Source organism: Ochotona curzoniae, unplaced genomic scaffold (assembly GCF_017591425.1).
Source record: "Ochotona curzoniae isolate NIBS_2020 unplaced genomic scaffold, NIBS_Ocur_1.0 contig_4516, whole genome shotgun sequence".
In the NCBI taxonomy this organism is placed as follows: Eukaryota; Metazoa; Chordata; class Mammalia; order Lagomorpha; family Ochotonidae; genus Ochotona; species Ochotona curzoniae.
In genome coordinates, this window is record NW_024466313.1 from 3559397 (window position 1) to 3574665 (window position 15269).

General features: G+C 59.2%; 1 protein-coding gene across 1 annotated transcript in view; it reads left to right on the forward strand.

The window, feature by feature from the left end:
• The window catches only part of TRAPPC10 (trafficking protein particle complex subunit 10), a 49882-nt gene that overhangs the window by 24710 nt on the left and 9903 nt on the right, over positions 1-15269 (forward strand). Inside the window, exons 5-14 of the mRNA XM_040986685.1 lie at positions 3048-3243; positions 4912-5023; positions 6783-7030; positions 8100-8246; positions 8598-8712; positions 9425-9501; positions 9979-10070; positions 11852-11992; positions 12236-12348; positions 14476-14990. Coding sequence (XP_040842619.1) covers positions 3048-3243; positions 4912-5023; positions 6783-7030; positions 8100-8246; positions 8598-8712; positions 9425-9501; positions 9979-10070; positions 11852-11992; positions 12236-12348; positions 14476-14990 — 1756 coding nt within the window. The remainder of the gene's footprint in view (positions 1-3047; positions 3244-4911; positions 5024-6782; positions 7031-8099; positions 8247-8597; positions 8713-9424; positions 9502-9978; positions 10071-11851; positions 11993-12235; positions 12349-14475; positions 14991-15269) is intronic.

Genomic DNA, 15269 nt, shown 5'->3' on the forward strand with positions numbered 1-15269 from the left:
TGGAGTGGGCAGGGTGCAGGTGCACAGTACCTGGGGGCGCGGCCCGGGCCCCAGGCGGCCCACTCGCGTCTGGCTGGGTTTCTGCTGAGTGAAGCGTCTGGCAGCTCGTGGTGGAGCCAGTGCCCCCTCAGCACCTGCTGGTTATTTTTGACTCTGTGTTAAAAGCATGTTTTGGCCTAAGTTGCTTCTTAATGGCTTTTTAATGCAGAACATCTAATGTACTGAACGTTTAGTGTTTCATCCTCAGTAGGCTAACGATGCTGACTGCTGTTTCCTCTCAGACTGCCTGTTCTCCATCTGGTTTTTTCCCCTAAATGTTAAAGATTGATCTACTCATTTCTGCAATTAGGGAATTTAAATTCTTTGCAGTAAGTTTATTTTATTTTTGATGATGTTTGCGTAGTTAAGAAGGATGCATGCTCATGTGGATGAACCATTAGGGTAGGAAGGGTCAAGGAATGGGCAAGTGGATGAGATAGCTGCCTCCAAACTCCACATTTTCCTTCCTGTGTCTGGGGAAAGTGGAGAGTGAAGGGGAGAGGGCGGCTCCCGGCAGCCCGACTGTATCAGCACTGGGCATGGGGGCTGCCACCAACGGCATCCCAGGTCCCCGAGCCACACCGGCGTCTGAAGCATAGGCGGCAGGATCCAGTTCTGTGTTTCTCGGTGAGCAGCGTGTCATTGCCTGCGCGTGGCCTCCCCTGTGACTGTACGGACCGCGTCCCCCTGCAGGGCTTGTGTCTACACTACGTATCAGTACGGAATTATGAAGAGGGAATGAGCAAGAAATGAGTACAACTCAGTGCTTTGGGGTGTGTCCTTCAGCACACGCACACACACACACACCCCTACACACACACCTACACAATACACACACCTACACAATACACACACACACCTACACAATACACACACACCTACACAATACACACACACACCTACACACACACACACCTACACACATCCACACACCTACACAATACACACACACCTACACCCCCCACACCTACACAATACACACACCTACACAATACACACACACCTACACCCCCCACACCTACACACATCCACACACCTACACAATACACACACACACCTACACACACACACCTACACACATCCACACACCTACACAATACACACACACACCTACACACACACACCTACACACATCCACACACCTACACAATACACACACACCTACACACACACACCTACACACATCCACACACCTACACAATACACACACACACCTACACACACACACCTACACACATCCACACACCTACACAATACACACACACCTACACAATACACGCACATACACACACCTACACACATCCACACACCTACACAATACACACACACCTACACCCCCCACACCTACACTCACACACACCCCTACACTCACACACCTACACACACACACACATGCCTACACATACATACACTGCTACACACCCACATTCACACACACACACCTACACACCCTTACACACACATACACACTGCTACACATATATACACACCTACACACACTCGCACACACACCCTTACACTCGCACACACACCCTTACACTCTCACACACCCCTACACTCGCACACCCCCTACACTCACACACCTACACACACTCACACACATACCCCTACTCACACACACACACACCCCTACACTCACACACACACCCTTACACACACTCACACCCCTACACACACACACCCCTGCATTTCAAGTGTCGTGCTGTGTGTGTTCTTCACGGGCTGCAGTGTAAACATCTTCCCAGAACAGAGATGATGTTTCGCTGTTACTGTGTGTGAGATTCCGTAGTGATATAGCACAGGTATTGTTTTTAAAAGATTTTTTTGTTTATTTGAAAAGCAGAACGTGAGAGAAGGAGACAGAGATCTTGCATGCACTGGTCATGCCCCAGATGACTGTCCCAGCCAGAGCTGGGCCACACTGCAGCCAGGAGCCGGGAGCTCTGTCCTGGCGTCTCACTGTGGGCTGGGGCCCTGGTCTCACGTCTCACGGCCTCCGTGGAAGCGGTGTCACGAGCAGAGTGGCTGGGACAGATGGGTTATGTTGTGTCGAAAGTGGTGGCTGAAGCGAGCGTGCCACAACACCAGCTCCGCCTAGGTTATTTACACGGTTTCACTGGGCTTATAGGTTACTGCTTGCTTATTACAAATAACAGTAAGAACATTTTCCCACTCCAATGCTTTTGCATATCCTTGATTATTTTTCTGTAGAAAGGAAAGTTGACCCAAAGCTCTGTATGATTTTCTCATGCTTTTGTGCCAATGCAGGCCCAGGGCCTGGCAGAGCCTCTGGCCTGGGGCTCCCATTGTCTGGGCCTGTGAGTGGCAGTGGGGCCTGGTAGAGCCTGCCCGCGCCCTCCCTGGCTGTCTCACACATGTCCGTGAATATCTGAAGGACTCCAGTGAGCTGATGGGCAGCTGGGAGCAGTGCGGGGTGAGGGATGAAGGACAGAGATCGCCACATGTATGTGGTGTCTGCTGGAGGGGTGCCCGGTCACAGGGCGGGGCCGGCCCTGCAGGTGTGCAGGGGCTCCGTGTCTGGCCAGCAGTTGGCATGGGGGAGCTCCTGAATGGGCCCTGGAAGAGGCTGTGTCTGCTGGCTGTGCCGGGCGAGCATGGACTGGCTGTGGCAGGCCCTGCGCTGGCAGCTAGGCCCAACTTGTCCAGGTATAGAAAGAAGCTTGTGGCGCTATTCCCACGTGGCATGGAGGGCCGTTTGGCCGTCCAGGGCTCGTGACCCACAGCCTGTGGTGGGGCAGTGCTCCCACGTGGCACAGAAGGCCGCGTGGCTGTCTGGGGCTTGTGGCCCACGGCCTGTGGTGGGGCTGTGCTCCCGCGTGGCACAGAAGGCCGCGTGGCTGTCTGGGGCTCGTGGCCCACGGCCTGTGGTGCGGCTGGGCTCCCACGTGGCACAGAAGGCCGCGTGGCTGTCTGGGACTCGTGGCCCACGGCCTGTGGTGCGGCTGCACCTGCCGGGTCTTTCCAGGTGTGCCTTTCTGTCTCCGCAGGTGTGTTGTGCTCTCCGACCCCCTGAAGGACTCCTCCCGCACTCAGGAATCCTGGAATGCCTTCTTGACCAAACTCAGGACGTTGCTTCTTATGTCTTTTACCAAAAACCTAGGCAAGTTTGAGGATGACATGAGGACCCTGCGGGAGAAGAGGACTGAGCCCGGCTGGAGCTTTTGTGAATATTTCATGGTTCAGGTACCTGGCGCGGCCTAGGGCTGGATGCCCCCCTCCACCTCTAAACAGGAGCGTTGCAGTCCGTGTAGCCCCTAAGAGCCACCGAGGGAGCGGTCGGAGGTGGAGAGCTCCCCCTGCGTGGTCCCCGAGGGCCCTGGACCGGCAGAGGCCCCGCAGGCGCCGTGCTGAACTGTGTGGGCCCTGTGGGCTCCATCTCCAGCGTCAAGTGGCGTGGAGCGGTTACTTAGGGAGCTGTCTAGGCTTTCAGTGTGGAGTTTGCAGTCAACTCTTTCTTGCTGCACGAAGGGTTGTGACGGATATGGCGTGGGGTGCTACTCGGGCTGCGTGATTCCTGCCCCCCCTGCTCTGGTGGGAAAAGCACAGCTGGCACATTTGGGTGTTGCTGTGTTGCCATCACACGAGGCCCCTTGATGGGGAGCCGCTTCGTCTGTTTGGAGGGTGGCCTGCTGGGGGGCGTCCTGGACCTGCAGATAGACGGAGCAGGACAGCTGCGTGTGAGGGTTAGCGCGCATGCCCTGGGAGCAGACCTGGTGCTGGTTGGTGCTCCGTTCTCTGATGACAGAAGAGGGCCTTGGGCGGGAGCCACACGTCGAAGGCATGGGGCCACAGGCAGCGCAGCCCGGCCCGGAGGAGCCCCTGAAGGTCACGGTGGGGGCAGTTGGAGAGACCAAACAGGGACGGGTGTGGATTTCAACCCAAGGAACAAGAATAACACTCCTGCATCTATGTGGATGTGAGCCGATGGTCAGACTGAGCCCGCAGGGGCAGGGTTTACCTCCTCCACACGTGAGCCTGAGGAGCAGCAGAAGACAGAGGAGTAACTGCTGAGCTGAGGGGGTCCAAGGGCCCGAGCCAACGGGCAGCCTCTGCTAGCCCTGAGGGGGAGGCCAGAGGCCCCCGTGGACAGGCAGCCCTCCTGGCCATGGTCTGCAAGCAGTGCAGGGACCAGTGTTTCTGCATTGACTGCTGGGGCAGAGGCACTGTGAGGGCCCAGATAGCGATGCTGGCTGAACGGCAGTCACATGACCATGCTGAATGAAGCCACACGGGGGATGAGGGGATGGGGGCATCCACCAACAGCCTCGCCAGCACTAGGACTACAGAAGGGCAGGGCTGTTCTGGCTGGGCACAGGAGCCTAAACAGTGAGTTCAGAACCTCGCACAGAACCTGTGTCCCTCACACAGAGGTCACATACTACATGAGCCCATGTCCCTCACACAGAGGTCACGTCCCTCACACGAGCCCACTTCCCTGCCCAAGCCCATGTCCACCACCCAGAGCCCACGCCTCTCACATGGGGCCCACCTCCTCGCGTGGAGCCCGTGGTGGGTCTCTGCTCTTAGTGGTCTGTGGTAGGAGATGAGCATGGACTGGCAATGGTGGCAGGGTTCTGGGGGAGCTTTGGGGTCAGCACTTCTGCAGGCCTGCACGTAGTTCTGGTTTGTGAACAGACTGTGTGGGTTCACATGTGTGCCACTGGGGGTGTTGAGATGCAGAGGCACCCCAAGAGTCCCGGGCCCTGGAGCTGGGACTTGGGGCATGGGCGTTGTTTCGGGAGAGATGGGGCGTCCAGGAGAGGTTATGTGGTGGTGTGTCCGCATCGAATACGGCGGACTGTGTGACAGCCAGGCGGTGCTGACGGGACTCCGCGCTTGCTTTGGGGGCAGGAGGAGCTGGCGTTCGTCTTTGAGATGCTGCAGCAGTTCGAGGACGCCTTGGTGCAGTACGATGAGCTGGACGCGCTCTTCTCTCAGTACGTCGTCAACTTCGGTGCTGGCGGTGAGTAGGGGTGCCCGGGAGGCCCGTTAGCCCAGCTCCGGGGGAGGCCCGTTGCTGCGGCTGTCAGCCCTGCTCCGGGGGAGGCCCGTTAGCCCTGCTCCGGGGGAGGCCCGTTGCTGCCCAGCTCCGGGGGAGGCCCGTTGCTGCCCAGCTCCGGGGGAGGCCTGTTGCTGCCCAGCTCCGGGGGAGGCCTGTTGTTGCGGCCGCCAGCCCTGCTCCGAGGGCGGCCGCTGGCCCAGCGCTGAGGGAGGCCTGTTGCTGTGGTTGCCCATGATGGCACTGCAGTGCCCTTGTTGCTTCCCTTTCAGCATGGAAATGGGGTCAGGTCCTGTTGGGGTTGTGGCACAGTGAGGCAGCTGTAGGGCTGACTGAGGTGTGTCCTCTGTGTCCCTGACAGTCCCTTGGGCAGGCAGTGCCTGCTGTGCTGCACCACGGCAGCGCACAGGGTTCCACATTTCACAGGGATGTGTTCTGTCAACGTGTGCTTATTTTACTTGAAAGAGCTATAGTGAGAAGGAAGGAGAGACAGAAAACTTTTCTATCTGCTGGCTCATTCCTCAAAGGCCTTACCTAACGGCCAGAGCTGAGCTGATCCAAAGCCAGGAGCCTGCTCTGGGTCTCCCATGCAGGTGCAGGGTCCCAAGGCTCTGGGCCGTCCTCCACTGCTTTCCCAGGAGCAGTTGGGACACGAACTGGCGCCCCCAGGAGATGCTGGTGTCACAGGCAATTGGCTTTTCCTGCTGTGCCACAAGACTGACCCAAATACCATAGTTTTTGAAATTCACCTAATTTCCTTGTTTTTGTCTGTTTTAACATAAATATGGACAGGGTGGAGTTACAGAATCAGTCTGGACCACACTTGCAGCTGCACGGTGGTTTTGACACTGTGTGAGCTGACGGTGGGTGTGTCAGGTGCCGGCACCATTGTCCATGCATGAGCAGCAGAATTGGAGCTGCTTTCTTCCTGGGGTGCCTGCGCAGGGGAAGACGGAGGTCGAGGGCAGGTCCCATGTACTGGGGGCAGCTGGACATGTGTGGCCTCCTTGAGCAGGTGACATTGGCACCTAGGCCCTGGCATGGTGTGAAGAAGTTCCAGTAGAATAACTGGGGGCTGGGGATGTGCAGGGCTGTAGTGGCCGCCCGTGTGTGTCCCTTAGGAACCCTGAGTGGGAGGGTGTGACGGGCTGCGTGCAAACCTCAGACAGGTGTGCCCGGCCACCTGTGTGGGAGAGAAGACGAGATTGTTGTCCCTTCTTGTGTGTCTGTGCAAGTCCAAGTTGGGTCTTAGGTTGTATAGTTTACCCAGAAAGCCATGAGCCATTTCTGACAAGCAAGAAGGTGCCCTCTGCCGCCTGCTGCCCCGTCCCTGCTGGGCTGTCCCCAGGCATTCCCCTTGGGCTGGTAGCATGGGCTTAGGAAGCAAGTTAGGACAGCTCTGGAGTTCAAGAAAGCTTAAACAGACCAGCTGGTGTTGTCAGGTTGCAGGCTATATGCAGCCCACAGGGCGTGTTGGGTGACCCAGCTGTGCAAGGCCTGCTCTTGGCTCGCAGAGCCACAGGGGTCCCTGCCCTGCAACCCGTGTGTCTCCCTTGACTGCCCTGCCCCTGGACCTCTGGGCGTGGTGGGACACAAACCTTGCCGCCAGGGCCACCCCTTGGCCTTTAGGTGCCTGGGCTGAGTGGGTGCGCTTGAGGGCACCGTGCCAGTCAGTGGAGGTCACCAGCCCTGAGGCCCACCTCTTGCCCGTGTGTCAATCTAGATGGGGCCAACTGGCTGGCCTACTTCTGCCAGCCTGTGAGGAGCTGGAGCGGCCTGGTCCTGCGCCGGCCCATCGACATGGAGAAGCGGGAGCTGCTGCAGAGGCGGGAGGCCACACTGCTCGACCTGCGCAGCTACCTGTTCTCGCGCCAGTGCACGCTGCTGCTCTTCCTGCAGAGGCCCTGGGAGGTGGCCCAGCGCGCCCTGGAGCTGCTGCACAGCTGCGTGCAGGAGCTGCGGCTGCTCGAGGTGAGCCCCTGCCCGGCCCCCAGGAGTCGCAGTGAATCTTCGTGCTGATGCACAGGGCTTCTAAATGCCTCCTCTGAGGGGCTTGGACTGTGCCAGGCCCGGCAAGGGTGCTCGCCTTGCGGCCCCGCACGGCCGGAGATGTCTGCAGGGTCAAGGGTGCTCGCCTTGTGGCCCCGCACGGCCGGAGCTGTCCCAGGGTCAAGGGTGCTCGCCTTGCGGCCCCGCACGGCCGGAGCTGTCCCAGGGTCAAGGGTGCTCGCCTTGCGGCCCCGCACGGCGGGAGCTGTCTGCAGGGTCAAGGGTGCTCGCCTTGCGGCCCCGCACGGCGGGAGCTGTCTGCAGGGTCAAGGGTGCTCGCCTTGCGGCCCCGCACGGCGGGAGCTGTCTGCAGGGTCAAGGGTGCTCGCCTTGTGGCCCCGCACGGCCGGAGCTGTCCCAGGGTCAAGGGTGCTCGCCTTGCGGCCCCGCACGGCCGGAGCTGTCCCAGGGTCAAGGGTGCTCGCCTTGCGGCCCCGCACGGCCGGAGATGTCCCAGGGTCAAGGGTGCTCGCCTTGCGGCCCCGCACGGCCGGAGATGTCCCAGGGTCAAGGTCTTGCTCATGTGTGTGCAGATGGTGCTATGACACTGGTGCCCACAACTACGTGATTGTGTGTTCCTGTGGGGTCCGGGAGGGGCTCCCTGATCTCAGTGCCTCGTGTCTGGGCGCCTGGCGCGCGCGCACACACACACACACACTCACACTCACACACACACTCACACACACACACAGTCACACACACTCACACACACACACTCACACACACACACACTCACACACACAGTCACACACACACTCACACACACACACTCACACACACACACTCACACACACACACACATTCACACACACACACACTCCTTCCCCCACGTACCACAGCACAGGTAGCACTGCTTGTTCCTTGAAGATGAGAAGCCCCTTCCTTGCTGGTCTGCGGCAGCCATGTCCCATTGGGGCCTGCTGGAGAGGCGGAAGGCCATGACGGTGGCTGAGCCCACGGAGCTATCCTCACATGCCGCCCGCGCCCCCAGGTCTCTGTGCCGCCTGGCGCGCTTGACTGCTGGGTCTTCCTGAGCTGTCTGGAGGTGCTGCAGAGGATAGAAGGCTGCTGCGACCGGGCACAGATGGACTCCAACATTGCCCACACAGTGGGGCTGTGGAGCTATGCCACGGAGAAGGTACCCGCCCCTGCGTGCCTGCCATTTCCGGGGGTGGCTCCTGGCCCTGTGACTGGTGGCCAGGGCTTAAGGACAGCCAGGGCCCATGGAGGTGGAGGTGCAGTGGCTGCCCTGGGTGCTGAGAGGACGTAGGTGGGTGAGCAGGCACGCAGGGCTGACCTGAGCTGCACCATGACCTGGGGTGGACCTGGGATGTGACACCGCCCTCCAGTGCCAGCCTTCACGCCCAGATGGGGGTCATCTGGCAGGAAAGCTGAAATTCTAGAATTGAGCTACGGGTGGGTTTTATATTTGATTCATCAGTTCTCTGCTGGCAAATTACAGGGTTTTACAGTGGGCTTATCTCAACAGCTCAAATCCTTGGGGTATCTGTGTGGACTCGTGTCAGAAAAGGGCCCGGATTCAGAAGACCTCAACAGGACAGTGGATCTGCTGGCAGGCCTGGGAGCGGAGCGGCCTGAAACGGGTACTTCCGGGTCCCTGGGATGTGGCTCGCTGGCCGTGGGGACGGGTCCTTGAGCTGCGGCACGTTCAGCTTAGTCTGAGGATCTGTCACCGTGTGGGAAACTGCTTGTTGTTAGTCTGTGTTTATTTGTAGGGTACTTCACCTCCTAACAGCATGACGACACATGTAGAGAGAGTTGGGAAAATTCTGAGAATGTTTACAAGATGGTCCATGGTTGTGCCATGCTCCTGGGTGTTGATGGCGACTTCGTAGCCTGTGCACTGCTGCCGGGTCTGCGTGTTCCCAGAATCCCAGGTCCCTGTACTTCTAACAGAGCAGCAGTTTTCAGGCTTGGTTGCATACCCCTGGGCCTTACCGCCCTCTCGAAGGAGCAGTTGTGTGCAGAGAGGGGGTGCCCGCTGGGTGATGAGGGGCTTCGCCCGGGTCCGCGGGGGCATTGCAGATCTGGGGAGGCGGTTTAGTTTATTGTAGTATTTATGATGCAAATTACTCAAATTTTGGTGTCAGACAGGCACCACGTGAGGGTTAGACACGGGTTGATCCGACAGGCCCCGTGAGGGTTGGCCCACCGGGAAAGGGGTGGGCTGGAGAATGCAGTGAAGACTGTTGCCGCATCTGGCAGCCTGCGTGTGGGTGTGCACAAGTGCCTGGGCCACCCTCGGGACCTCGATGAGTGCACGCCTCCAGCCACACGTCCTGTTTCTCTTGTAAGCCAATGCAGCTCAGAGTCCCTACAAGAAGCTCAGAGAAGCCCTGTCCTCCGTGGAGGCGTTTGAGAAACACTATTTAGTAAGTATGCAGCAGGTGCCTCGGGGAGGGTGGGGCAGCTGCCGGCTCTCCCTCGGTCCTGTGGGCCTGCGTGGGTTCTTTGCTTACCCACCCCAGGGTGTGCGTTGTCATTCCTCTGTTATCCAGGGTGCTAACCAGGCAGGGAAGTGTCCCTGGGGACCCAGCATGTTCCCATCCGTGGAGTAGAGTTTGTAAGTGAGGATAAGGAGTTGTTGGCATTGTATCAGACGTGATTGTTACAGGATTTAACCGAGTGACGGGAGGATGGGCCTTTGTCCTTAGCAGTTAAGCTGTCCACTCAGGCGCCGCCGGGTCCTGGATCCCGGGGTAGGGTCCCAGCTATGGCTCCTGGCTCCCTGCTCAGGAGGACCTGCTCAAGTGGGAGGTTGCCCAGGGGCTGCTGTCCATCTGCCCGTGGGAAGGAGCTGGCTCGGCGTCCCGCGAAGGGCACGTGTGACCTCCTGTTCTCTTGCTCAGGACCTGTCCCACGCCACCATTGAGATGTACACGAGCATCGGGAGGACCCGCTCTGCCAAGCTGGTTGGGAAGGACCTGGCTGAGTTCTACATGTAATTTTCCTTGATCTTTTCTTAGAATTCTCACTCTCTTTTTTTAAGATCCACTTTTTTTCTTATTGGAAAGACATCCTCGGAGAGAAGGACAGACAGATTCTCCATCTGTTGGCCCACTCCCCAAGTGGCCACACAGCCGGAGCTGAGCCGATCCGAAGCCAGGAACCAGGGGCCTCCTCTGACTCTCCAGTGTGGGTGCAGGGTCCCAAGGCTGTGGACTGTCCTCCGTTGCCTTCCCAGGCCACAGGCAGGGAGCTGGATGGGAAGTGGGGCAGTCGGGACATGAACCGACACAGGATCCTCCCGTATGCAGCAGGAGGATTTAGCCACCAGGCTATGGCCATAGGCCTCTTAGAGCGTTTCATTTGTATCATATGCCAAAACTGAGGTATGGAATTCAGTAAAATGTGGGTTGAGAAACAGCGAATCTGTTAGCTCCTGACTGACTCTGGGGCTTAGCGTTTCCTGGGGAGATACCCTTAGTAGTGGTTATGTCGAGTCTGTTTAGTTGTATACATGAAGGATAAGTAATTGATGAATGGTGACAGAGTATCCATGTCTGTATCCCAGTGGCCACTTGCTTGCAAAGCGGCTTCTGCTTGTATTAGGCACCTGTGGATTGCATTGCAGCGCTCAGAGCCAGCGAGGTCACCAGGCCAGCGAGGTCACCGTAGCACCCAGCCAAGCATCCGCTCTGGTTCCAGCCTTGGGGCTGACCCAGGGATAATGTGGCATGCTCCTAGTGTGCTCAACAGGAGAAGGAATCCCGGGTCGCAGGGAGAGCGCCAGGCTGCAAGGTTCATTTCTCTTTGGAAAATTCTGGAAGCCTCTTATAATTTTTTTTTCTGTGCCTTTTTTCATGAACTTTTTGAAGACCCTTCCCATGCATGGATCCCGGAATCCTTTGTACTAGGAGTAGCTTTTGTCTCTCTGTTCCACTAGCTTTTACAGTGCCTTGTATGAAGTGAGGCCAGACGGGGCAGCTGACTGGCTGTCTGCATGTCCTGGGCCAGGCCAGCTTGCTACAGACCTCCGTCCCAGTGCCCCCTGCAGTTGCTGGGGCTGGGGAGAGAGCGGAGGGTGACGATTTGAGATCTTGAGAATCTGTACTTACAGTGTAGTTAGGTGGCTGCTGTGGCTCAGCTGGAAGGGATTCCAGGGGCTCTGTCCGCCACCAGTGAGCAGCGGGGCGGGGCAGCGGCTGGCTGTCAGCAGTCCTGGAGTGGATTCTGTGGGGAGGGAGTTCTTCGCTGACCACATCTTGAGAGGCCCCGAGTCACCGCTGGGATTGCCCATCCCCTCCGCGGGCTCCCGGTGGCTCCCAGAGGAGTCGCAGTGGCATCCCAGGCCTTTGAAAAGCGAGGGTTGCCAGAAGACTGTGAGTCTAGAAAAAAGTGTGGCTGCAGGTCTGAGTTACCAGGCTTAGGATGATTTAATTTACAGTTGACACACTTTCTCTTTGAAGACAGTCGGTAGGGGTGCCTGGAGAGAATGGGCAGCCCTGGCCCCCACCTTGGCCCTCCCATGGCTGTCCACTCCCGGGGTGGGGCGGCCACATGCCTGCTCGGGCCCTGAGGACAGGTGCTGCCCCCTCAGCCTGGGCCAAGTGCTGCTGTCCACGTCCGTGGGCCTTGTGTGCTGCCGGACAGATGTGTGTGGGGAGGGGTGTCGGGCATGCGTTGTCGTGCTGAGAGTGGACCGTGAGGTGTGGGAGGAAGTGTCTGCCCTTGCTGAATGCCGTGACCCCTCAGTCAACCTCCTATCTGTTGACTTTGCAGGAGGAAAAAGTCCCCGCAGAAAGCCGAGCCGTATCTCCAAGGAGCTCTGAAAAATTACCTGGCTGAGGGCTGGGCTCTGCCGGTCACGCACACGAGGAAGCAGCTGGCCGAGTGCCAGAAGCACCTGGGGCAGGTTGAGAAGTATCCTTCGGGCGTGGCAGTGGCATGAGGCAGGAGAGCTGCCCCTCCTGTCCCGCTGTCATTGTAGCATAAATGCCCAGTGGGGGGACTCTGGCGGCATAGTTATGACCTTCAGCAGACCAGCACCCCTGTGCTGCCCTCCGTGCTGCTGTCCCCGGCCAGCCCGGGCCCTGCCGCTGTCCCCGAGCCAGCCTGCGCTGGGCCCTGCTCTTCTCTCTCTTCTGCCCCTTAACTGCCCTGCAGCTACCTTCAGACCAGCAGCCTCCTGGCCAGCGACGGCCACTTGACTCAGGAGGAGCGGGAACACTTTTGCCAGGAGATCCTGAGCTTTGCCTGCCAGCCGCCAGACAGCCCAGGTACGGTGAGTGTGGGAGCTCCCCAGTGCGATGCCGGAGATTCCAGGACGCCCTGTGTCCCTGACTGTCAACTAGGCCAGTGTGTCTTGGACAGTAAGGACGGGCAGGTGCCAGGCATGGTGGCTCCAGGTGCCAGGCATGGTGGCTCCAGGTGCCGCTGGAGCAGTGGCGGCTCTTGTCGGAGCCCCTGTTCCAAACCCAGCTTCTTGCTGATGCCCGCCCTCGGAGGCAACAGGTCATGGTACAAGTGCTTGGTTCCTGTCACCTTCCTGGGATCCAGGTCCTGGCTGTTGTGGGCGCTGGGGGAGTGCGCCAGTGGCTGGGAGATCAGCCTGTCTGCTTCAAATAAACAAGATTTGAAAGCCAGGACAGTGTCCTGAGCACATGGGAAGAGTGTAGAGGGCCCTGCCAGCTGCTGGCCGGTCCACATCCACGCTTTCCCAGTCAGGTGTCTTGGAGGCTTTTGATGGAGACAGGAGGGACCACGTGCTGCGTTTGGGGTCAGTTCTCTTCCTGCACACCAGTTCTTCCCCATTTCTTTATCTTCTCGCTCGAGGTGTTGACTTCAGAAAACGTGCAGGCATTCGTCATCACCGCCTGTGACGGCCTGTCCCAAGTGTGTCTGACGCAGTGGCTCTCAGCACAGTGGGTTAGAGAGCCGCCCCTCCTGAGGCCCTGACACCAGGGCTGCGGGGGGAGGCCTGGGGTTTGGGGGAGCTGCCCGTGGTCTCTGGGGCCGACGGCTCCAATGGGATTCCTGACGGCTCACCCATGCTATGTTGTGCCAGGCACGTCAGGCCATGTTGAACCCCAAGAACCCTCCTGGGCCTTCCTTCACGAGAGCACCTCCCCAGCTGGGATTCTGACTCTACGTCCTGGCGGGGTACTGGGGGCAGGGACGCCAGGTGCCCAGTGGGGCACAGACAGCATTGCCTGCCATCCTGGGGGCTGGGCAGTTGCAGCCATTTGCTGGGGGAGGGGTGTGCTCTTCCCCCCTGCTGTGCACTCCTGGGGGGAGGGACAGGTGATTCACCAGTGCCACCTGCATCTCAGGCATGTCCCCTTCTTTTTTTTTAAGATTTATTTTATTTTTATTGCAAAGTCAGATATACAGAGAGGAGGAGCGACAGAGAGGAAGATCTTCCATCCAATGATTCACTCCCCAAGTGAGCGCGACAGCCGGTGCTGTGCCGATCCAGAGCCAGGAGCCAGGGGCCAGGAGCCAGGGGCCAGGAACTTTCTCTAGGTCTCCCACATGGGTGCAGGGTCCCAAAGCATTGGGCCATCCTCAATTGCTTTCCCAGGCCACAAGCAGGGAGCTGGATGGGAAGTGGAGCTGCCGGGATTAGAGCCGGTGCCCATATGGGATCCCGACGCATTCAAGGCAAGGACTTTAGCCACTAGGCCACGCCGCCGGGCCCAGGCATGACCCTTCTGGAGGGGCTGTCAGGGTGCAGGGTTCAATGTGTGGCTTACAAGCCAGTGTTCCCGATGGCTGAGTTTATAGAATAGAGCAGAGCCCCGTGGGCGGCGGCTGGAGGCGTGTCTTCACGGCACATGCGTGGTGAGCGGATTCCCACTGAGCAAGCCAGTGTGCCTCCCGTCAGCCTCCCTGGGCGTCACTGCTGCCCCCTGCCATCTGGTGGCCTCAGGACTGTGGTCTGGGTGCACCCTGACCTTGCTGAATGTCCGTGGTCAGGCCTGCTGCCTGTGGGAAGGAGGTGGGCGTGAAGAGCGGGACATGTGCCATGGGCCCCCAGCTCCCTCGGTGCCCACCTGCCCGGCCACTTGGCCACAGGCCTGGCTTGGACTCCTTGCCAGTCCGACTGGCCCAGACACAAGTAGGTGTTTCTGTACGGAGGTGGCCAGGTGCTGGGCTTTCGTGGGAACATCTCTGGAACCTGAGTGGTTTCCAAGTCTGCGTTGACACTGAGGACTCAGCTGGCTTGCGTTCCTCCTCCTGCTGCCCAGGCCGATTCAGGAGCTGTGTCGCTGGTGGCGTTTGTCTCTGCTCCTGCCGAGCGGAGGCGGCAGGCTGTGGGCCGGTTGGCTCTTGGCAGCACACGGGCTGCGCGCCTGCGGCCGGCCCTCTGCTGGGGACTGACATCTGATCCTGTGCGTCTGCAGGTCACAGGGTAGTGCTGCCCATGCATTCCTTTGCACAACTCAGAGATCTGCACTTCGACCCTGCTAATGCCGTGGTGCACGTGGGTGGAGTCTTGTCTGTGGAGGTGACCCTGTGCAGTCAGATGCCTGTGCCTGTCCACGTGGAGCAGCTCGCAGTCAGCGTCCACTTCAGCATCGAGAAGAACAACTACCGGAAGACGGCCGAGTGGCTCACCAAGCACAAGACGTCCAACGGGCTCATCAGCTTCCCCGCCGAGCCCACGGCCCTGCCCGCCTGCCCGCCCAGCCTGCCCGCGCTGGAGCTGCGCGAGGTGCTCGAGAGGAGCCCTTCCGACAACGCCTTGAGCGCCACGGGCATCATCTGTAGGAACGTCCACCTGCTGCTGAGGAGGCAGGAGAGCAGCGCGTCCCTGGACACGCCCACGGGCCTGAGCCTGGAGGACGGTCCACACGTGCTGCGCTGCCACCACATGACGCTGGAGCCGGGGGCCAACAGGGTCACCTTCCAGACCCAGGTGTGCGCGGGAGCTGGGGTGCAGGGGGATGGAGCAGGCCTTGCTGGGTGTGGTCCAGGCAGCAGCACGTGCTGGCGAGGCTCACAGAGCTGCTGTGGTTGGAGTTAGCTTTGCCCCCTAGGTGTGAGGATGCATTTCTGTTTGCTCTGTGTTGGCTCTCGACTCCCGCGTAGCTGAGTGGCACTACCGAGTAGCACGGTGGCCGTGCCGTGCCCCAGGCAGTGCGTGTCTTGGCATGCCCTCTCCTGGACAGCCCAGACAGGCGACTGCTCCCTGCCT